General features: G+C 41.0%; 2 protein-coding genes across 2 annotated transcripts in view; one reads left to right on the top strand and one right to left on the bottom strand.

Moving 5' to 3' along the window:
• LOC108880232 (collagen alpha-1(XXVIII) chain-like) overlaps positions 1-12,345 on the bottom strand; it is a 28,432-nt gene extending 16,087 nt beyond the window's left edge. The window contains 14 exon segments of the mRNA XM_018671688.2: positions 488-556; positions 1,525-1,593; positions 1,702-1,770; positions 3,428-3,481; positions 3,687-3,731; positions 3,847-3,891; positions 4,368-4,394; positions 4,593-4,637; positions 4,743-4,796; positions 7,307-7,369; positions 7,455-7,475; positions 9,613-10,187; positions 11,768-11,925; positions 12,070-12,345. Coding sequence (XP_018527204.1) covers positions 488-556; positions 1,525-1,593; positions 1,702-1,770; positions 3,428-3,481; positions 3,687-3,731; positions 3,847-3,891; positions 4,368-4,394; positions 4,593-4,637; positions 4,743-4,796; positions 7,307-7,369; positions 7,455-7,475; positions 9,613-10,187; positions 11,768-11,918 — 1,287 coding nt within the window. The 5' untranslated portion in view covers positions 11,919-11,925; positions 12,070-12,345.
• Positions 12,346-19,013: 6,668 nt separating this feature from the next.
• atp5f1b (ATP synthase F1 subunit beta) lies at positions 19,014-22,974 on the top strand. Its single transcript, XM_018671673.2, has 10 exons — positions 19,014-19,182; positions 20,081-20,254; positions 20,356-20,530; positions 20,702-20,823; positions 20,939-21,123; positions 21,239-21,397; positions 21,605-21,727; positions 21,861-22,073; positions 22,162-22,363; positions 22,503-22,974. Exons 1-10 carry the CDS (start codon positions 19,080-19,082, stop codon positions 22,598-22,600), a joined length of 1,554 nt encoding a protein of 517 aa, XP_018527189.1. The 5' UTR covers positions 19,014-19,079; the 3' UTR covers positions 22,601-22,974.
• The last annotated feature ends 492 nt before the right edge of the window (positions 22,975-23,466 follow it).

Here is a 23,466-nt window from a genome sequence, read left to right as displayed (position 1 = left end):
GTGTGTGTGTGTGTCTGTACATCCTGACAAGACACAGATGCAGGAACAGACTCATTCTTTCCCCTCTCTCTGAGTCACTCAGTCTGTCATGTCTTGAGGTGTCCTGGCTATTTTCCTGTATTATCTCTGCATCTCCTACTCAGTACCGGCCTGTTCTCATGTCCTCTATTGAGGACAATCAATGGACTGGATCAGTACCATGAGGTAATGAGAGCCATACGTATGTGAATTTATGGAACCTCTGTGTTGTGTTATCATCTTTTGTAACCATACACGTTGTCAATTTCCTGTCATTGCGTCCTGGAATCTGGAGCCCAGACGGGGCCTTTGTGCAGGTCAGTGGGTAGGTGGGTGAAGTGAAGATGAATGCATGAAAATGGGGTTAAGAGGGTTCAAAGCTTTTAACTGGCTTCGGTGCATAAGCCTCCCAGGAAAAAACTGTGAGCCCCATGAGGCTGCAACATAAAAGACATTAACACGAGCTCACCTTTGGTCCAGGGAAACCCTCTCCTATTGGTCCTCTCTCTCCTTGGACTCCCTGTGGCCCTTGAGGCCCCTGAGTAAAACAAAATGATATAAATGACCACTGGAGGAACATTTAAAAAATGAACATTTTAAATCACTAAACCCTCACCAGTGAACAATGATTGTGTAGTCATAGCTTTGCAGCTGTATCTAGACATAGCAGGCCTGTCAAGCTTTGGATTTTTCAAATCAGAGATTTATTAAAGGCCCCTAAAAAGTATTTTCTCCATCAGAATCCAAACAGTTCTTGTGATTGTGTTTTCTGTATTTGTGGCTTGGTCCTTGCTTAACTTAATGGTTGGAAATAAGTGAATGAAGATTCAGCAACATTCAAAACAAAATGTTATGACAGTTGTTGAGTTATTTGCTTATGCTGCTGGCGCTGTCAGTCAAAATCTTATCAAACCACACCCCCACAGTTCCTTTAAGTGCTAAACTACTAGCAAAACTAATTCAAGTTTTCAGGTCCTTTAAGAGTAATACATGACACTGAAAACGAGGGTCATGTCTTTTTTCATTAGGCTTTCTAAACCAAAAACACAAGAGCAAAAGCATAAGAAATGGTGTATTTGTCTGCTGATGTTGCTACAAATGTTAGCCCAACTAACTGACTTATGTTATACAGAAGAAGCCTGACCAAGCATTACGTCCAAAGCCAAGGAGCATTTCTCAGTTCTCAGTTGTGGGATTAGAAGATATATTAGGAAACATTTCTGTTAAAGACTGGAGCATCCAGTGTGTGAGAGCTAAGATGCTGCAATATCAGAATTAAAAACATTAAAAGCACCAGTGTAGTAATCTGCTATAGTGTCCTCATCCTCTTAGCCTTACGTCATGTAAATGTGAAACCTACTAAAATACATATTAACATTACAACAGTTAAGCATAGTTCACCAAAGCTTCACCCTGCAGTACGACAATAGTGCTGCCCAGCGTGCTGAATTCTTGCCTGGGTCATGCAGCTTTAGCCTCAGTCTTGTGCACGGACTTCTTACTCACCGGTGGTCCAGGCTCGCCAAGTCCTGGAGGACCGGGGGGCCCTGGTTGCCCCTGGAAACCAACATCACCCTGTGGAGTGCCAGAGCGTGAGAGGAGAGCACAAACAGGGTGAGACACAGGTGGATTATTATGTTTTCATGACTTCATTTTCCCAAACAATAGGGTGGCACACTTCACCTTGGGTCCCGGAAGGCCAATCCCTGTTTCCCCTTGGATTCCAGGTGGCCCAGAAAGTCCCCTTTCCCCCTATAAAAAGACAGGCAGGGACAGAATGTGTCAGTACATGCACAGAGATGCATTAACAGCTGCACAAATACAGTAGCTTTGTTAATCTGACTCTTGGCCTCACTGACATGATTGGACAGCAAAGGCTTCTAGTTTCTTCCGCTGCTCACTCATATAAACATACATAAACTGCTTTTCCTTCCTCTAATAATCGGCTATTCTGGGGGGTTTTAACATGTACTATGGGGGTTCCTTCATTCCTTCAGTCAAGACTTTATTGGTAAAGAATGCAATTATTCACTCAGGAGCTGTAAATCAAGGCCATAGTGTGCAGCAGGAGGGCACACAAGAGACGTGAAGAGGGCGTGGAAATGTTAGTAGGTGCATACCGGCACTTTTTTTTCCTTTTCCTTGCCCTTTCAGGCAAGTTGGGACATTGTTTAAAGCCAGACATTAGTCTGCCATTCAGGTGATATAGGATGACAGCCAGACAATCAACATGAACATTCTTCCAAAATAATTAAGGAGGGAACACTTGGTGGGGAGTGTTGGCTCATGGCAGAATTGGCAGCTATAACACGGGCGAGGGGGCTTAAAAAGTAGGAGCAGACAAATAGGCTGACAAGGTAATAACAGATGAGGTACTTCAGAGGGGTTTCAAATGTTCCAGTGGTGATGGATCATAACTCACAAATAAGTGTTTGAATGTATGGTCACCCGATCAGTTCGTAGGGCTACTTGACATTTGTGATGTTATTTATGCCCATGATGAATTGATTTAATCTAAACGCATTTTAAATGTCAATTTCGTGAGTGTAATCTTATTCTGAGAAAAAAGAACAGTGAGAACACTTCATTATGTCACATGTCTTCTTAATTTATATTCTTCCACACGCAGCAACATATGTGATTTTTCACCTCTGCTGCTCCACAGGTACCAGGGTTATTCATTATCTTTGTGCTGATGAATCCAATGACATGGACAGCCCTTTCATACAGCTATGGAAGAGGCTTAATTCAAACCAGACTGGAAAGTAGTTTATGCATTCAACCCAAAAAAAAACAAAAAAAACAGTATCCTTCAGGTATGCATCTGGTTTTGAGACTGTGGGTCACCTTTGATCAATGCATTTGGACAGGAGAAGGGGAAAGGCCAGTCTCAGACACAAAGTGAACACACTGTTATGTATATAGGAAAGACCAGTCACAGGAAAAACTTTGATTTACTCCTATCTTAGGAGGCTTTCACATCAGAGACGCGGGCCTGGATCTGGGTACACTTGACCCCAAAGTCCAGTTCATTTGATTAGTTTGAACACTGAATGCAAGGCTCCACTTGAAAAGGTGGTCTTGAGTATTATTGAGTGTTAAGTGTACTCTTCTCTTCTTCTTTGTGTTTTTTTGGGGAGTTGAAAACCAACCTGCTGCGTACTGTCACCTACTTTTTCCGACATGTGTAGATACGCAAGTGCACTCAGGTACGGAACAGCAATGCTAATGTGAGAGCTGTCTGGGCAGTGGAGAGGGGAGGCAACTGTACTCAGACATGGTACAAAGCAACTGTACCTAATATGAAAACAGCCTTCGTTTCTGTTTGTACTTAACACTCCTCATTTCAGAGTTTGATTCAAACATATTAAGCAGTAATTTCAGAAGAATTAAACAGAGGAATACTTACTTTTTTACCCATTGCCCCTTCAGGTCCGATGTCACCAGGTGGACCAGGCAAACCCTGAAGTGTGAGGTAACAGAGGGAAACTTTGAAATGAAAATTTCAGCCATCAAAATCATCAGGCATTTCAACTGGTAAATCTGCCACTGTTATTGTTAATTACATATGTGTCTTGCTAGAATGGAAAGCTTGAGCAACAGTAACTAAGGGGGGGGCAGGATTTAGCAAACGATCAATTGGATGATAACTGGAAGGTAGATTTCACCTGAAGTCCACGATTTCCTCTTGGACCAACAGTACCTTCAGGACCCTAGAAAAAAGTAAGAGTTATTTAAAGTCCATACTCCATGATGATCACAAACAATATTTTAATCTTAAGTGGTTCTGTTAGGTTTAAGGTTTTATAACATTAAAGGGCAACATACTCTGTCTCCTTTAATTCCGGGTGTGCCACACTCCCCTCTCTCTCCCTATAAGAGAACAGAAACAGTTTAGTGAGATCCTTCAGTGGGGCATAATGTCATTTTGCACAGTTTCAGACTTATCATCAAATTCCATGGATTCCCTAAAACAACTTTATGAAACAGAGCACAATTTCCAACCAGTTATCTTGGAGTAATGGGTTTTAATATCCCAGCCAGGAGCTGCTGAGCCAAGACTAATGACATGGGATTTATGTAATTACAAACTTCAGAAGATTTCTTCAAAAGAAAAGTAACAAGAGATACTTGCAGACAAGCTTGACATTAAACACAGATGAAAAAAGCAAACACACTGCCATGATACTTCCGAAGTCTTTTCTGTGTATGTGTCCTTCATAGCACTGTACGTCTGGAAAACATAATTCTCCAGTTTCTCTCATTGTTGCAGATTTTCCACAAGCGTGGGAACCCTATACTTTAACTAACTATAAGGGAACATTATGAGACTAGAATCCATACAATACCTTCTCTCCTTTGTATCCTGGTTTTCCCTGTGTGTACAAAACAGTCTTGTTAAGTCAGAAGGAGACAGATAATAACCACAACACAGCCACAGAACGAGATCGTCTCTTGTTCTTTACAGCAACAACTCGAGTGAAAGATGAAACAAATTGGACAAGTTTTTATTCTGTACTTGTATCTAGACCTGTCAACTTAAATCTTAACTTGATGTAAAACTCTGATCTCACCTCTGCTCCTTCTCGACCTGGAAGTCCACTGAGCCCACTTTCACCCTAAGGAAAAGAAAGATTCTAGTTTCATCAGGAAAGGCAACCTACTGGTAATATCTTTAACTGGTAGCAGATTTGATGGTTTGATGGTTAATGAGTCAGCATCACCTTCTGTCCTTTTGGACCAGGACTTCCATCCTCTCCAGGACGGCCCTTCTTGCCCTGTAGAGAAAATTATGAATTAGACATTAGGCAGGAAAGAAAGACAACAGGAGCACTGCAGAATGATGTTTCATCACATTCAGCAACATCTTCCTCACACCTACAGGAAAAGCATCATCTTCACAGTTTACAGGCCAACTGAATGTATGAAAGCCATATTCTTAAATAATTCAATTGTGAAACAGTGTATACAAAGTTGCATGTTCTGAGGTAAGGTTCCCTCACTGGTAAACATCGGCTATACAATAATACAAAAGACATACTATGGGATACATTCAAATTCAACATGCAGACTTCACCTAGGTTAAGTTATATGAGAATACATTCAAGTTAAAAAAAATATATGAGTAGATATATTCTCTCTCGATATGCAATTACATAATAGCAAAACTAATGTAATTATATCATAGGAAAAAAAAGAAAATGCTAAATATGAGTAATATCATAAAGTAAACCCTCTCAGACAGAAAAGGAAATGCAAGGTCAATAAAGCAGCAAAGTAATTCAGTTATTAATGTCACTCCAGTTAGTCCAAGTAGATAACTTACACATCTTTATTTGAAACTGTTAACATGAAATTATAAGAAACTATAATGATACCATATATTAAGTGAATAGTTCAACATTTTGCTGTCTTCCTGAGAAATGACAGATTGATATCACTCACGTGATAAAGGATTATCTTATCTTATGTGTATCTGTTAAGTACTAAGCTGGAGACAGAGGATGATTATCTTAACTTAGCGGGAGGACTAGAAAGACTAGATTTATGTTATGACCACCAGTCTGAATTATTTTAACAATGTCTCTGATTGTCAGCTTAGCAGATGGTTGAAGACTACAATAACCATAAGCCTCAGGTGTTGCCATTGAGAACAAGCCAAATGTGTCGATCAGGTGGGCAGAAAAAGAATCAAAAATGGACTTTAAACAGTCTTTTAAGCAACCCCCCCATAAGCTGTCGTATGTTCAGGAATATAAGAGCTCTTTCTGTTCGGCCTAAACGGGCCATGCCTCATGAAAGCAACATGTTTGAAGTCCATCAGAAGGACACAGAGTCTGGGAGTGGATGAGACAGAGAGGGCTTTAAGTCATCTGCATGTGTGTGAAAGGACTTACCCGAACAACTGTCTGACTCTTCTCTCTGTTTCCATGCATGCGTGTTGTGGATTGTGTTTGTTCTTATCTTTCAAGTATGTCCCTCTCTATATGTCTCTGATCCGCTGCCCCTGATGTGAAACAGCTTTTGTTTGGAGCATTAGGTTTAATGGGGTAATTACTCTGTTCTCATCCTGTGAAAATACATCAAAGCAAAACCACTATGTCTAATTGTGGCTGGCCTTTTCTGTGTAATAAAAGATGTGTTCATATCACGACATGGCTTTGGCAGGCGAAGAAAGTCATGCATGTTACATCTTATACAGCATGTGTCCTCAGACAATCCCAAGGGGCTGCGTTTTGCCAGACATGATTGTAGTGATTTCCCATGTAAATATCTGTTTAGGCCTGCTCTCAATAAACTGTAATAGGAATGTAAGGCATTTGCTTTACTTTCACTGCTGCAGAGACACAGAGCTTCTAAAACTGCATGATTTACTAAACCCCCCCAAAAACCTGCAATTATGTGGCCTGTTAGCATCAAAGGAGCCTTTGTCAGCTGTGCTGCTCTCTACAGTGCTTCCAAAGCAGTCAGTTGGGGAGTAATTGTCTTTTCTGTTTTAAAAAAGAGAGAACTGGCGGGGGGGGGCAATATGGAACCCAAAGTATTTAATATTAACTAAATGAAAAAGACATTATGAAAAAATAATCACACGAACAAACTGCATAATGCATATTGATACCAACATTTTGTGAATGATTTAAGAAATAATTAAAATTCAACTCACTGGTACTAAGAAATGCAATTTAATCATTTTCATTTCTGTAATAATAAATATAATTGGATTTTTATTTCAGTACAGACATTGTTATTTCAAAATTCAGATATTTAGCTTACCAAGGCTGCTAAAGCTACATACTTAGCTAGCTAATAAGGCAGTGAACTTGGATGTGTACTCAGCAAAGTGAAGATACTGTTAGCAGCGTTAGCTAACACCTGTTGGCCAACGCAACTGAGAGAAAATAGCTTTTGTCTTTCACAGAGTTGCGTGTCTGTCTCTGAGGAACATCTTTCTTGTTGCACAAATAACTCTGAATTAACAAGCCCCTATTATCTGCTGTTGTTAGCAATGTCTCGACACTTTAATGATGAGTATTAAACACAATGATGCATAGCTAGTTAGCCACCTAGACAAGTAGCATGTTTAGCCTTGTGACATAAATGAAAGGGGATGTTATTTTCTCTGTACCATGTTTACTTCCAGCAGTAGCCTGTAGCTGGTTGATTCAGAATGACTCTGACATTGTTGCACTAGCTAGCAAGAACTAACTGGCTAATATAATGCAACTTAACTTCATTTATGTACATAACTTATTCATGTGGCCAAATGCTGGGTAAGAATAATACTTACAGGAGGGCCACTGGGTCCCCTCTCACCCTTGTCGCACGCACACTTGCTCTGGGCCAGGGGACACTTCAAACACAGGGAAGAGTCAGACGGGCCACACGAGGACACAAATCAAGGTGTGTGCAGAAAGACTGATGGTCTCAAGACTTACCCCTTCATCCGCCAGCGCCGTCTGTGGAGCGAGAAATGCAAGAATGTCAAGATGTTGTCAGATGTACTCCATATGTTTGATGTCAATTTATATCCCACCAGAAGACATTTACAGAAAACAGTGTTTTGATGTGAGCCCAATTCAAAATGTGAGCGAATTTTTAACTCTGGTGTCAAAGTTACACTGTGGGATTCAACAGCAACTGCAAACACCTGCTACTCAGACATCCCAATTAAACTCATTCACTGCCAGCCTGGGTTCAGTTTGTCGAATGGCCTTCAACCTCCTCCACCTGATTCTGCGAGTGAACTCATATCCTCTTGTAACAGATAGATCTTGCCTGAGTGTCTGAGAGTCCTGATTTTCACCCAACCGGCTGCTTTTCTCTTCAAAGCTGACCACATTCTGTACACAAAGGGGAATGGTCCAAATTCCTCTCAGACTAAATACAAACCACATGCATTGATCAGTAAAATTGCTTTGCTAAGCATCCAGCGGATGTTTCCGCAATAGGGAGCGGTGTCTGAAGACAACGCACACAGTCTGTCCATTTTTAGAGGATGGAGCAATTCACTTGAATACTATGACTAAAGATAAAAGACAGTTTCTCAGCTGGGACAGAGGATCATGCTTATGACATACAGATGCTGCCCTGCACAGGGCAATGAGATGAAAGTCTGAACGTAGCCGCTGCCGCTGGGCTCTTGCATGCCAGCAGAATGCAGGCTGTCAGGTTCAATGCTCTTGGAGGCTCAGTGCAAGTTTTCTATAAAGTTTTTCCTTATCATTTTTGAATGTGTACCACCTGTGTCAACAGTAAGCCTGATTTTGAAGTGGTATTTGAGGAGCTGGTTGCATGCATGTTCTTGCTAGGTTCCTACACTTACTGCACCCAATTTTCCCACAAAGAGTTTTAATGTGGAGCACATGTTACAGCCAACAGCTTGGTTGCGTCTGCACGATGTTGCTGTGCAGCACATGTTATAATTATCTTTGTGGAAGTGTACTGGTTTTTGAAAGTAACCCCAATCACTCGAGTCAAGATAAACAATTGGAAATAAAGCCAAACTTTGTCTTAGCTAATGCCCAGCACATGTATGGCTACAGAAGAACTTGATAGCTTTATAGTCTGTGTGTAAAGTGAATTTCATTGTGATGACTTTGGTGAAGACAGCCAACCTGTTACTATGGCAGCAGGTAGCAGGTGTACATCAGGGGTGCAATAAGCCAAGAAATGACAGCAGGGTATAGTGTCAGAGACAGCACAGTGGAGGTGCTTATTGGGTGGCATGGAAGAGTCAAAGACAGTAACATTTCATTCTTTTGGCAAAAGACTGTCTGCATAATGGATTTCTGAAGCTTCTGCCTGTCAGAAATGTCTGCCCTCTGGTAATAAGCAATTATCAAACATACGTGTAATTTCATAAAATGCATGCGCCAAAGAAATGTAGAAACATTAGAGCTAGCAAAGTGATTATGTGCAAGTCTGAGCATGTTATTACGCCAAAAAAACCATATATTCATTCCTGTCAAACCTCTGGACTCTCACTTTTAATGAAAATGCATTTAGAGAGCTGACTTTAAGGGATTTACACAATCTTGCAAGTAATTTATGAAATCGTGAAAAGATTTTTCTCTGTTACAATGCATTTCTGAACAGAGCTAATTTGCCAATTTAATAAAACTTTTGTGAATAATGAGGAATTCAATCACACTTACAGAAAGTCTATGTAACTCTTGTCACTACTGTGACCACAAGTGATTGTACAGGCAGACAAGTAAATACTGAAACACAGTATAACATTAGCTGAGCAAACTGACTCAGTAATGTCCTGAAATAAGCAATATCAAACTAGGGTTTGCTAACATTAGCCACAGCAGCAAAACCCCTGAGTGTATTTAACTTTAGCAAAGGTGCAATTTATTGCCTCTAAATTTAACTTTTGATTTGTGTGAGGATAAAAACATATTTCTTTTTTTCAAAAAATTTGTCTTGTTTTAAATATCCTACAGCAGAATTGTGTCCATATGTGTGTTCATCAAACGTAACATAAAAACCTAAAAAAAATGGTTTTAAATTGACTTTCAGTACCAGTGTCTCCATCTACAATTTTGGATGAAATCTGACATAAATTTTAGTAAGTATATTTTTACTCACAATCTCCTTAATGACTTTTTCCACATTGCCTCTGTCCTGCAGGTTATGAAGGTAGCGGGAAGCTGGGGAGTTAGCAATTAGTCGCAGCTGAGCTATATTGGTTGGCTCATTAGCTTCAGGTGTGATGCCTATGGTGAAGAAACGGACGCCCTGGTTCTTGGCATCAGCCACAGCTGAAAATATATCAGGGTTCCTGGGGTGTGAGATGCCATCGAAGAGCAGAATGGCCACCTTGATGCTACTGGGGTCAGACTCTTCCAAGTAGATGCGGGTGAGGTTGGTGATAGCGTAGGTGGTGTAGGTGCCATGACCAATGTACACGATTGGAGCGATTCGGGCCTTGAAGTCGTCGATGCCTCTCCACTGTTTGAAGGTCTGCTCTATGATGACATGGCTGCTGTACTGAAGAAGGGCTGCACGGGAGCTGAGGCTCCGGCCAGTCTGCAGCCGGAGGCCCTGCAGCCGGTCCATTATGTCAGAGGCAAAGCGCTTTTCCTGGGCATGGTTGTCCTTTGCGCTCTCTGAGCTATCTATCAGAAAGGCTATCTCCAAACCACAGTCCTCATCAATGAGAGCTTGAGAAGAAAGAGAAGTTAGCCATTAATTAACTGTGTGATAGCAAGAACTAAAGGATTTTTACATTGACATGAATATATAGCTAGAGCTAAGCTAGCTGTTTCCAGTCTCTGTAATTCATTAAACTAACCTGCTGCTAGCTTTCTTGTTGAGATATTGATTCCACTTTTATGTCTATATGCTAAGTATGAAGCAACAGCCAATAGCTAGCTTGTCTATCTTAGCACTGGTAAAATGGGGCAACAGCTAGCCTGGCTCTATTCAAAGGTAGTAAAACTTAAAAAAAAAAAGAAAACAATAAATACATTTTTTTTAAAAAAAATACTAATTGTGGGTTATTGTGGGTTATATTCCAGTTATGTGTGGATTTTATTATTTTTATGGTAAATGAGAAGGTGGAGCTAGCAGGTGGTTGGCATAAGAAGCACATAAATCAAAAAACTTCAATATGACATTTTTTATAGTTTCCTACACGTTTTTTGTTCTGATTAAACCAACAAGATATAACATCTTAATCACTGAGCTTTATATTTACATTTCTTTGTAGGTTTTGTGGCCTTTGGACTGAACCAGGCTCACTGTTTCCTTCTTTCCAGTCGTTATGCTAAGTCAAGCTAAGTGGCTGCTAGCTAGCTCAGATTCTAGCTTCATATTTAGTGTACTGTGTGTGGTAGTGTGGTATCAATCCTCTCATTTAGCTCCCAGCAAGCAAGCTAACGAACATATTTCCGAAAGTGCCAAACTATTCTCTTAACTAGATTCATAATCAGTAAGAGCAAAGACGAAACTTTTTCGGAAAAGCAGCAGCAGAATGAAAAGATTACATTTTGGCATTTCATCATTAGACTTCTTGTTTTGTGACAAACCTAACACATTAAATTACTCAGTTAAATGCACATAATTTATTTTTCCTGTATTTTTTGTTGCTAAACTGATCATTTATTACTTTCCTATCCAGCCAAATATAAAGACCCAACTGATCAGAGCCAAATGGATTTTATGACATTTTTATCTGTGGAGCCTTTAGAAGAGCTAAAGGTGATTTACTGACTGTTTAGGCTATAGGCTGATGTCTTTTCAAGAAAAGTGTGATAAGTTCATGAATGTGACATATAATTTTGAAGTGGAAATAAAAGTAACTCAACTTACTGCACCAACCTTCAGCAATGGAAGGAGGTCACAGATCTAATATAGGCTGAGGATAAATCACATTAATCTTCACGGAAATATGTCAGAGAGAGAATGTGCCTGGGGAAACAGGATTCTGAGCGAATCAAACATTTGGGTAACGGAGCACTGAATAGTCACACAGGAGATGGATGGCTCTGAGAGGCCATAAGAGATATGATCAGTCGAAGTGGATTGCATCCTGCAGCATGTCCTTGTTGAGTTATCATGTTCTATTTCTTCACCTGTGGCAGTAGGTTTTTTTTTTTTTTTTTTTTTTCAGTGATGAAAAAATGGAACATGTGCCACCTGCACATTCCACAGCACTTTTCCATGTAAGAGCATCAGTGGAAAACAAACTGCCTCTCTGGTTCCCCAGAAAAATGTAAAAAAGAGACTATTTTAAACTTACATTTGCCATTTTGTGGTATGGAATTGGATGGATATAGTTTGTTCTTCTTCTTGGGTGTCACCACCTCTTCTTCATAGTCTTCTTCATAGTCCTGTGCGCAAAGACCCTGAAGTCCCCACAGCAGCAGGAGCCAGTACAGTGAGGGGACCATGACTCCTCTAAGAGATAAAGAGATGGATGAACAAAAGACCCAGACATGTCCTCACATTTAAATACCCTCTGTAAAAGCTGCATACACTCAGTGAACAAGCTTTAACAAGCGTGCATGTTTGAGAGTCAGGCGTCAGGCATGCATAACTCACAATGTTGCTGACTTAGGTCTCCAATGTGATCAGCTCTGTAAAGCTCTCCTGGAAGAAGTCAGACAGAAAGTGCAAAGAGGAAGGAGAGAGTCTTCATTCAGTCAGTTCAGTTAGTTTGTTTCCATGTCCTGAGCATCAATCACGTGTCGTCTTCCAGTGGTTGGATATTAGCTGAGAGTCTGCAGGTCAAGCAGATAGCATGTAGTGGCAGCAGCAGCAGTGGTGTGTAGGCAGAAGTTTGGACTGTATCCCGACTCTCAGGATACTCAAATTGGAGCCATTCTAAGCTTGCAGTAAATGAAAGGAGGGCCAGCCCTTTTTTAAACTCACTCCCATTTTGGGCAGAGTGTGTGAGAAATCCCTCAACATGACAGGGCAATGAGTGCACTCCCCCCACCCCACCCCCACACCCCTCCTTGTTTTTTGATAGTGTCATTTTTACTTTGTTAGCCATGCTGTTTACAACAGGAACAAGAAGCAGTGTCTGTGGGGAATAATAGCACTTAGCTTTTTTCACTAAGACAGCTGATTGAGATCAAAGCAGGGCTTTATCAATTTCTGCCAACAAACTTTAGATAGATATTGTTGTGTGGTTGAGGTAGTTTTTCCTTAAATGGAAGGAATTTAGGAAAAGACAGCAACAGTGCCAAAAGAATTCAACTGCACTTACACTAAGCTACATATAGTAATAATGCGATGGTGGATGTTATTAACGTGGGACGCTTTATTTTTTGCTTTGCACAGAATGCTGGGATGGCATTATTTCCTCTCCTTTCATTATGAATGGTCCAGTGTATCCTATGCTAAAGATGACAAGAGAACACACTGAGGCATCTTTCCTCAGCATTTAGAGAATTGGACCAGCTCTTATCATGAGACACTTTTGAGTCACTTCTCTCAGTTAAGAACCTTCAATCAAAGGCTAAGTAAACTCCACTTTTACTTACACCTGCAATAACCAATGTTTTTGGGGCAGCAGTAATAAGCTGTGAACACAATGCTGACACCCTGTATTATTGTAATATGAATTCTATATATCTGCACATCACATCACATTTACACAGCAACATTAGCATTCATTTGAATTCCTTTTAGCTCTGTTTGGTCTGTTTGAACAAATAAAGTTGCAGTCTATGAAACAAACACATTGAGTTAAAAGAAGCCATAAAGCTCCACCAAACCAGGAGGAAGCACAGTGCTGCATAATTCTCTGGGGGTGCATCACTATAAGCAAAGTTTACATTACACATAATCATTTAATCCATTGTTGCTATAAAAATTTCTATTATAGCTGCTATAAAGTAATTATTATTTACTTGCTCTTTAAGTTAGTTAAGTTTGAAGCCTCGTTGCCCACAGAGTAATCAGAAAGATGGAAAGGTCTGGCAAGGAGATTTGTACCTTAAGGCAAGAGCAGCATACCATGATTCACCTGTGAAAACAACCAGCGGTTATGTGTTACTCTTTCTCTGCATGATTTACTGTAAACACAGATTCCTGAAGCCAAAAAGAGGTAAATTAGTATGAAGGTAGTGCCACTGTAGCATGTAAAGTTAAATACATATTTCATTAATATCTGACAGGAAAGATTTCACCTTGGTGAATGGAATTCTGCCAGACTATTTATCCATTTATATTGCTCATATATCATTAAAATAGGTGAGATCTGCATTTCTTTTATATCCTACACACCCAAGAGTTCCTTCAAAGCTGGATGTGAAAGGATATAACAGTTCACTTCTTCAGAATCAGTCCAGTTTTTATTGAAACCTGGTGCGTGTCCTTTTCAGCACCAAAGAAAAGTCTCATAACTCCTTAATCTTATTATAATTCCTGTAGTCCTGGATCAGAGGAGTCCTAAAATCCCATGAGACTGTCTGCAACCATAAAAGCTGGAGTTGGAATCACATAAGTCCACAACAGGGATGACGGCGTGTGTTTTTATTGCCTACTGTATATTGAAAGCAAGGAAGGGTGAGCTGTCACTCAAGAATGCTCTCACTGAAAGATGGACCCCCTCAGATCTGGTTCAGCTCTCTTTCCTTAGTGTGGAGTACTGATTAAGCAAAGCAGGGACTTATAGGAATTATTTATTTTAATGTTGTGTCTGTCTGGAGCTACTTTGCAGTGAGAAATAGCTTCTATTTTACACGTGTAGCTTAGACACTTGTTTTGTTGCATAATACACAAAATATGGCAAAACTAGGACACAGCATAGCACTGCATATCAGTATGATCTCCATCATACAAATGGAAAACCACAGAATTTCCAGGAATGGTAAAAGAAAGAGTTCTTAGCTTCTGAAAACCTAAAAAAGGCAGCTGCAAATCCACACGCCTGCAATGACCATTTTTAAAAAAAGCCTTTGGTTCTCACTCTCTGATTTATCTCACAGCAGGAGCTCTGAAATAATGAGTCTACATGTTCATAATACTGCATTTAAAGGATGCATTAACTTTGCTGAAAGGTTTTCTAAAAGCAGACCCCACAGTGTCTCTAAACTACCCAGCAATTAGGTGACATTCGTTCACTGAATATGTGGGAATAAACACGTAAAACAGCACAGCCTAAAACAGTACAGTGATGTTCTGAGCAGATGCAGACACCAATAAAGGGCATCAATAAAGAGCAGGGCATGGCATTTTTTATTTAATGCCACAACATTTGAATTTTTATGAGAAAATAGTTCCTTATAAAAGGTGTGTTGCATGAAGAGAGGAGGGAAAACAAAACAAGAGTGAGTCTTTCTTTAATGACACTGCAGAAGCCACCACTTAGCTCTTTGATACTCCCCAATCCCTTCAGGTATCTTTCCTGTGACATTTAGCGTAACCACAGTTTTTACAAGATAATACATGTTCTTTAAACATAGAGATACAGCACTGAATGCAACACGACAAACACCTGACCTGACAGTTACACCACAGAGCAGGTTAACAGTGAAATGTTCACATAGAATTGCACAAGTTGTCAAAGATAAAATACATAAATGACTTTCAAACATGTGACTGAAATTTCATGCACTTTTTTTACATTGTCTTCCATGCAAATTGTAGCATCAGCATGCAAACAATATTATTAACAGCTGGGGTTTAGTATGCCTTTAGTGTGTTAAAGACTTGCTAAGTAGCAGCAGATGTGAGTTAATTTCCACACTGGAACAGAAAAAGTAGTGTATAGTACTTTCTGCTAACAACTTTACAACAATTCCATTTTCTGTATTTTATAGATATAGAAATTAGCAGTTGGGCTATTCTGCACCTTGTGGTTTTGATTCACAAATGTGTGAGATCTCAGTTTACTGCTGACTACGGATTGTTTGATATATGGGGAGTAATGAATGAGTGAACAAAGAAGTGATTTTGGACACAGCCATCATCTTAGCTTAGCATATTAGCATACCTCAGTACACCTGAGGTTAATGGGTTAATGACATTAGTTTTGCAGGTATTTGGTAATAAATTAAACTACTGCTGAAGGCACTAGATGAAACATTCAAGGATCGCCATTGTTATCTAAAAGTCTGTCTTGGGGGGAACATCACTGTAAAGCTTCACTGCAGTAGGAGACCTTTAAGGAAGTATTAAGAACTAATAATTAAGACATAGTAAATGCTCGTTTGGCATTTCAGGGGGTGCTCTCACAGGAGATGAGCCTTCAAGAGATTCTTTAAGGAACACACCTGCTCTGATAGCATTTAGGAGCTTGTTCTACCATCTGGGAACATTAGTGACCTGAATTTGGTTCGGGTGATCATGGGTAACCAGTGGAGGTCACAGAGCAGGGAGGTTTACGGCTGATCAAGGATCAGGTGCAATGCCACATTCTGGGCATTGCATCTGACGAGAGATAACCATGGCCTGCACCAGCAGTTAGGTGGCGTACTGAGACAGGTTAGGCCTTAGTTTTCTGTTGTATAATGCAAAGCAGCATAACAAGGAGACAGACACAATCATCATCCCCTGGGGACCATAAATGTCTTCAGGACATGGTTTCCTCCATGCCATGAGGTAATTCTTGAGATATTTCAGTCTGGACCAAAGTACTGGAGTGACAGACTGACATTTCTACATTGCTTTAAGTCATGTCGCTAGCAGGGCTAAAAAGACAAATACCACTGCTACCACTCTGAACACACTCTCTTCACAGATGAAGTCTTTGATCAAAAATCTTGGAACATGTCTGTGGGAGGTCAAAGGTCGCCTACTGTCAGAATGTCCCAAATATGATGAAGGAGGGCTTTGCAAAACCTGACATAGACATTACACAGGTGAGGGATTTGTTTCCGACATAGGAAACATTTGGGGGAAAAGAGGCATTTTTATGGGTCCAGATATGGAACAGGTTCTCCAGATTATCCATAATGTGAGTCCTCAAACTTGATGGGACAGTTTAAAATGGTAAACACACTGGCCTCTGTTTCACTGGATCATTTCAAAGAACATGTTGATTCTTGTATCACTTGGCCTCTCATACTGTTCTGAACTCATTCAGCCTAATCATTGTAGCTACAGTAACAGCAACCCAACACAATCACAATCTGTCTAAACACTAAGGAGTATTACATGGAAACTTCTGAGGAAACATTGCCAACATTACATCAGTTTTTCACAAGAAATGTTAAAATAGATTTTTGCCATTCAGTGTGACATTCAGAGTGTTGATGATCTGTGCTGACTCTTGGATGCAGTACATATGTACCTGTAATAATCCACTAACACAAACCACAGTAGCCTAGCAACACAAACTAATCTCAGCCATCACTCATCAGGCGTTACTTAGGGGCACGCACAGGATGCTTTATTCAAGTATGTGCTGTGTTTTCACAGACAAATACAGACTAGTCGAGATGTATCTGTGCCTGCAGAGTCAGGTAGCCATCTGTGGGCAGGAGGAGCGATTCCAAGCCTTGTTCAATCAGTTACAGTGATATCCAACATGCTATGAGTATCTTAAAAACTCATTCAAATGAAATAAAAAGGAATACCGATGCTGTGCGTGACATGCTGCAAATACTGAACTTAATGAACTCATTCTGACTGAACACACTTTTGATCTGTATGGTACACACTTCTGCTGTATGTGGAGTGTCTACAGTAGATAAGGAGCAGTGAATATCTTAATCCTAACTAAACATAGCTACAGTACTTAGATATTCCTCCTGCCTTTGACATTTAAGTGGATTAATGAATGGACATGCTCATTCTGACACTCCAATGTAATTGTTGACACTGTGGATGGTTGAACAGTCATAAAATAGACATGAAATTTAGCATGGGAATTTGGGAAAGTAAAACTGCAAAGAATATGTTAAATATATTTTATATTATGCTTTAAACTGAGGCTTTGGCATATGGGTGATTTAACCCTTTCAAAATGAACAGGCTAACACTTGCACAAAGCCTTCCTACACTCCTGTCTCTTTTGGTACAGCAGCGCCCTCTGCTGTACATGTGGTGGAGTCACTTCTCTAGGCTTGCAATGCAAACCTGTGCCATGTTCCTGCTGTATATATACTAATACTGTAAACAGTCATTTTTATAGTATACTGTTTTGTGAACAACACATTGAGTCAATTTAATTTACTGTTTGTAGTAGCAGGAAAAGAAAGATATTTTTCACACAAGACATTTTGTTTTATATGTATTAGTAAAAAAAAAAAAAAGCACAGGAGCCACTACTGACATTAACCCTGTCTCTGTACATCATTGATGCTATTAATTACAGTTGTACTTTTCATGCTTTGACATGTCAAAATGTCTGCCATGAAAGCTTCTATTATGTTTTCTTGAGCTGTCTGTGAAGCTGTCTCACCACCATTCACAGTTTGTTTTGCAGCTGTGAGCAGCTCCACCATTTCCCTTGCGCATTTTATTTTGGAACAATACTGTAAATTGACAGACTGTTTTGAGTATTGTTTATTTTGTCTCCTGTGATGAACACACTACATACTCAGAACCTACTTAGAATTAATGAGTAGTTTGGAACTGGGGCACTGTTTAGGATTGTCTAGACCAGTTGTTCCCAAGACCCCCAAAGTGTCACAAAGTGATTAATAAGATAGGAAATGAGGGGGAAAAACTTTTGGCAACAGGAATGTCTATTTTCTGACACATATTGAGAATATCTGAATAGCTGAGCTTCTTCAGGCTCCTTTTACATCTGGATCAGGTTTTTTGGTGAACTGCTCACAACTCAGACATATGTGACAAGAAGTAATGAGTTGACATTGCTGTGCTTTAAAGGTTCACAAACCAAAAAGGTTAAAAATGACTAGCCTAGAAGATACTGTATCAGTATATTATCCTGTCATCAGTATGCATGATTGTATGTCTACTCAGCCACTCTGTAGAGACCAAGCACACTAACTCTCCATGTACATCATACATGATGTATATAAGGATGTATGATGTACATGATGTACAAAGCAGATACATTGCTTTAAGTCTTTACCACTGACAGGGTGAAATCAACTGTCATCTTATGTTGAGGTAAAATAATATAATGATGTCTGACAATTAAATTCAAGTTTTGTAAACACAGGCAGTGTGCAACTAACAACCATAGAATTTTTTGCAGTTTTAATAGGGAACGAGGTTGATATTAGTGACCAAAACAAAGTCAGGACTCCAGACTTGAACAACAAATCAAGTCAGGGTTGCAGCAGAAAACTTTACTCCCCTTAACATGGAACACTGTGTACAAACTGGACTGTGACACCACTACGATGCCCAGACCATGTGTACCTATGTGGGTCTGTATTAACTGAACGACTGATTGTAATGGCAGCTTCAGTCATGACTAACCTTTGGTTTGGACTGTCATTCAAAAGTCTCATAGACAAATAGGCCACTTCTGTGGAGGACAGAATGTCAGCTGGATGCGCTTAATATCTGCGCATGCTCAGTGTGCCCTTTTGACGTTGCACGCAGGCGCAGTTCGCCTGAGCGGTCATTCATTATAAAGCCGCAAGTTCCTCTGTCTCTTTCCACCTTCAGCCATTTTGACCATGTTAGGAGCTGTGGGACGCTGTTGCACCGGGGCTCTGCAGGCTCTCAAGCCTGGAGTCCAGCCCCTGAAGGCCCTTGTTGGATCCCCGGCCGTCCTTTCACGTAAGTTCTGCATGCTTGGTGTTTTAAACGAAATTGTATTAGGAAAAAGGCGCATTTCGGCGCCTGTCAAAAGAGGGCAGGGGCAATGCTAACGTTAGCTGATGCTAGCAACACGCTGGCTGCACAGCGCTGGCGGTGTAGCAGGCCTGGATTTTGAAATGTCGATTTTGAAATGTATTGGAATTATTCCAAAATATAAAATGGGTACACATGTCCACTTATGCACCAACTGACAGATGTCATGCAATGGACAATGACTAGGCTGTGTTTTTCTCGGGCTGGCAGCAATGACCTTTGTGTAATGACATGAGGCGGTGTGAGACTGTGCAGAGCCTGCTAACTTAGCACTGACGTTACAGATCGCATCTTAGCAAGATAAGGCTAGTAGATTAGCTAGCTTAGAAAATTATTTGCCTACATGACCACTGAGGTAGTTTAATAACACAGAATTGAGCTATTGAGAATATAACCAACTATAAACATACTTGCCATTGAATGTCCTGCGTCTGGTGTTAGCAGTAGCAACATTAGCACCGTTAGCTCGAAGTACAGTTCATTCATCTGTCCTTTCCATAGCATTAACGTCATATAGCCTGAATAATTGCTTGTTAATGTTATTACGGAATCTTAACGTAAGTACGCAGGTTGTTTGGTTTTGTTGGTGTGCTATACTCAGTCAATTGTCGAAAAGCTGATTCAAAGTTTGTCCGTCAACAATCACTTGACATTGAGACGGAGCGGCCAGACACGCAGTTGTCGAGCTGTCCTCCGGGGCTTTTACCGGTCAGGAATGAATACTGGGGACAAGTAAACACTAGTGGCACATGTATATTAATGTCTCGACTGTGGCATGAATATAACACAGTTAAATGCACACACTGTCCTCATTGTTTTACAGGCAGAGATTATGTCGCACCTGCCGCTGCTGCCAGCGTCGCCACCGGGCGCATTGTGGCTGTCATCGGTGCCGTCGTCGACGTGCAGTTCGATGAGGGCCTTCCTCCCATCCTCAACGCTCTGGAAGTCACCGGCCGTGAGTCCAGGCTAGTCCTGGAGGTGGCACAGCATCTTGGTGAGCTGCTTGGATCATAACCTTGAGCCCTGCAAGTCGACACAGCCCACTCAGTGACATGTTAGAATAGACAACTAACTTAAAACTTGCTATATGTTTAGGGGAGAACACAGTGCGTACCATTGCTATGGATGGTACTGAGGGTCTGGTCCGTGGACAGAAAGTGCTGGACACTGGTGCCCCCATCAGAATCCCTGTGGGTCCTGAGACCCTGGGCAGGATTATGAATGTCATCGGTGAGCCCATCGACGAGAGAGGTCCCATCTCCACCAAGCAGTGAGTTCACTTTGAAAACAACAACAGAACTGATTATGTCTAATGTGATGATATATCAGACAGAATGAAAATATTTGGCTCAATTTAAAAAATACAAGTGACAGTGACTTAGCTTTAAAGGTTTTGCTGGTTTGAAATGAATAACTGGCAACTGTTACCATCTCTCCTCAGGACTGCACCTATCCACGCTGAGGCCCCTGAATTCACTGACATGAGTGTGGAGCAGGAGATCCTGGTTACTGGCATTAAGGTTGTGGACCTGCTGGCCCCCTACGCCAAGGGAGGAAAGATTGGTATGTGCATTTAAATGTTGTACTGACTGGATAGATTGTTGTCATACTGGAATCTGAAAACAAGACAAGCCTCTTGTTAATATAAATCTAATCTTAGGTTTCTTCATTGTTACAGGTCTGTTCGGTGGTGCTGGTGTAGGCAAGACTGTATTGATCATGGAGCTGATCAACAATGTGGCTAAGGCCCATGGTGGTTACTCTGTGTTTGCCGGTGTGGGAGAGCGTACCCGTGAGGGAAATGACTTGTACCATGAAATGATTGAGTCTGGTGTCATCAACCTGAAGGACACCACCTCAAAGGTGAGGATTGTGGAAAGCCACTAAAAAGACTGATCTTGACACTGGGCAAAATGAAATATTTACCATGGCATAGAAATGAACATCAACCACTGACCGGAGTTCTTGTCCCCGTTAGGTGGCGCTGGTGTACGGACAGATGAACGAGCCCCCCGGCGCTCGTGCCAGAGTTGCCCTGACCGGACTGACTGTGGCTGAGTACTTCCGTGACCAGGAGGGTCAGGATGTGCTGCTCTTCATCGACAACATCTTCCGCTTCACACAGGCTGGCTCTGAGGTCTGTGTAACTTCACTAACAAACTAAATATCACAACATTAATTTATAAGGGTTAATAGGATTATATTAAGGTTGTATCTTATAATTTTGAATAACAATACAGCCATGTATTTCATACTGTGTGCAGCTAAATCTAAACGTCAGGCTTGGCTATAAGTGTCACGTAGTATGCTTGATACTGACTGAATTGATCTCCTTACCTGTCAGGTGTCTGCCCTGCTGGGTCGTATCCCCTCTGCTGTGGGTTATCAGCCCACTCTGGCCACTGACATGGGTACCATGCAGGAGAGAATCACCACCACCAAGAAGGGTTCAATCACATCTGTGCAGGTAAACGGTTACTTCATTGTCACTCATAACTGTACTTTGTTAAAAGAACCCTTAAACTAGTAATGGGAAACTTTACCCAATGGGAGTATTTTTACTTTGATGAAGAGTGACAAGTCTCATTTCTCTCCACCAGGCCATCTATGTGCCTGCTGATGATTTGACTGACCCTGCTCCCGCCACCACCTTCGCTCACTTGGACGCCACCACTGTGTTGTCCCGTGCCATCGCTGAGCTGGGTATCTACCCTGCTGTCGACCCCTTGGACTCAACCTCCCGTATCATGGACCCCAACATCGTTGGAGCCGAACACTACGATGTTGCCCGTGGTGTGCAGAAAATCCTTCAGGTTTGGGACTTCATCAGTTTGACTTTTTGAAACCTGTATTTTTGGTTTTGACAGTACCAGTTAAACATTTAGAACTTCCCTCCTGTAGGACTACAAATCCCTGCAGGATATCATTGCCATCCTGGGTATGGATGAGTTGTCTGAGGAGGACAAGCTGACTGTGGCCCGTGCCCGCAAGATCCAGCGTTTCCTGTCCCAGCCCTTCCAGGTGGCTGAGGTCTTCACTGGCCACTTGGGCAAGCTGGTGCCCCTGAAGGAAACCATCAAGGGCTTCAAGAGCATCCTTGGCGGTAAGTGTGTTATAAGTCATTGATGTGACTTGTTACAGCACTTGAATTGTTCACATTTTTAAGATTATGCTGGTGAGTCTCACCTGCTTTGAATCCATATGTAATATTAATGTTGCCTTTGTGCCTGTCTCCCTTCTAGGTGAGTATGACGCTCTCCCCGAGCAGGCCTTCTACATGGTCGGCCCCATCGAGGAAGTTGTTCAGAAGGCCGAGAAGCTGGCTGAGGAGCACTCATAAACATCTAAACAATCTGGTGTGGGGAGAAGAGAAAAACAAAGGATAGAGGGGTCCTGCGGTTAGGAGCACTTGGTTTGTAAAACATGTCAAAATGCAAATGTACCTGTCTTGTCATCCTGAAAGAAAGTTCTATTTAATGTTTCCAATGAAAGATGGAATAAAACACTGTCTTTACACAAAAACAACTTGTCAACTGTATATTTCCTATAGGCTTTAATATGTTGTAGTTGAGAATCCTGTTCCTAATGGGGAATTTCATGAAATGGCTGTCCTCATCTATTCTGACCACAAGATGGCATTATTGAGCCATGTTAAAAGCTATCTGAACTGTGTTGCAGCTTGTCACGTACTGAAATAAAACAGTGGACAAACAATTGGAATGTGTGTTTGTTTCCAGCCAGTCATATTTATACTAAACCAACCATTGCTGTGATTTGGACCATCACAGCAGTGTTTATAGTGATTGAGAAAAGCAGACTTTTACAGTTGACTTACTACACTTCTAATCCAACACATTTTTAAAACTCAAGTAGAGGGTCACACAGTGCCAAGACACTTAAACTGTTAAACTTTTCATCTACAGAGAATGTAATTTAGCAGATTAACAATCATACCAAAGACTAGAAGGGGCAACGTGGCCTAGAATAGTATTATTATTGTGACTTGGACCTGGATAAGTGGCAGAAATTGACAAACAGGCCAATTAAAAATGATTAATTTGTTTAAGTTCTTGCAAGTTTGCCAAAATCAACTCTTGTTCGTGAGTTTATGAGCTTCCTTGCTGCTGTAGCTGGCAGTAATTACAGTTCTACAGGTCTGATAGTGCTGACTGAAACTCCACAGAAAAGCAGCTCTGAACAAGTTCA

This window comes from Lates calcarifer, linkage group LG7_2 (genome assembly GCF_001640805.2).
Source record: "Lates calcarifer isolate ASB-BC8 linkage group LG7_2, TLL_Latcal_v3, whole genome shotgun sequence".
Classification (NCBI taxonomy): domain Eukaryota; kingdom Metazoa; phylum Chordata; class Actinopteri; family Centropomidae; genus Lates; species Lates calcarifer.
The sequence above is the reverse complement of the archived record's forward strand: the minus strand, read 5'-3'. Positions and strand labels throughout refer to the sequence as shown.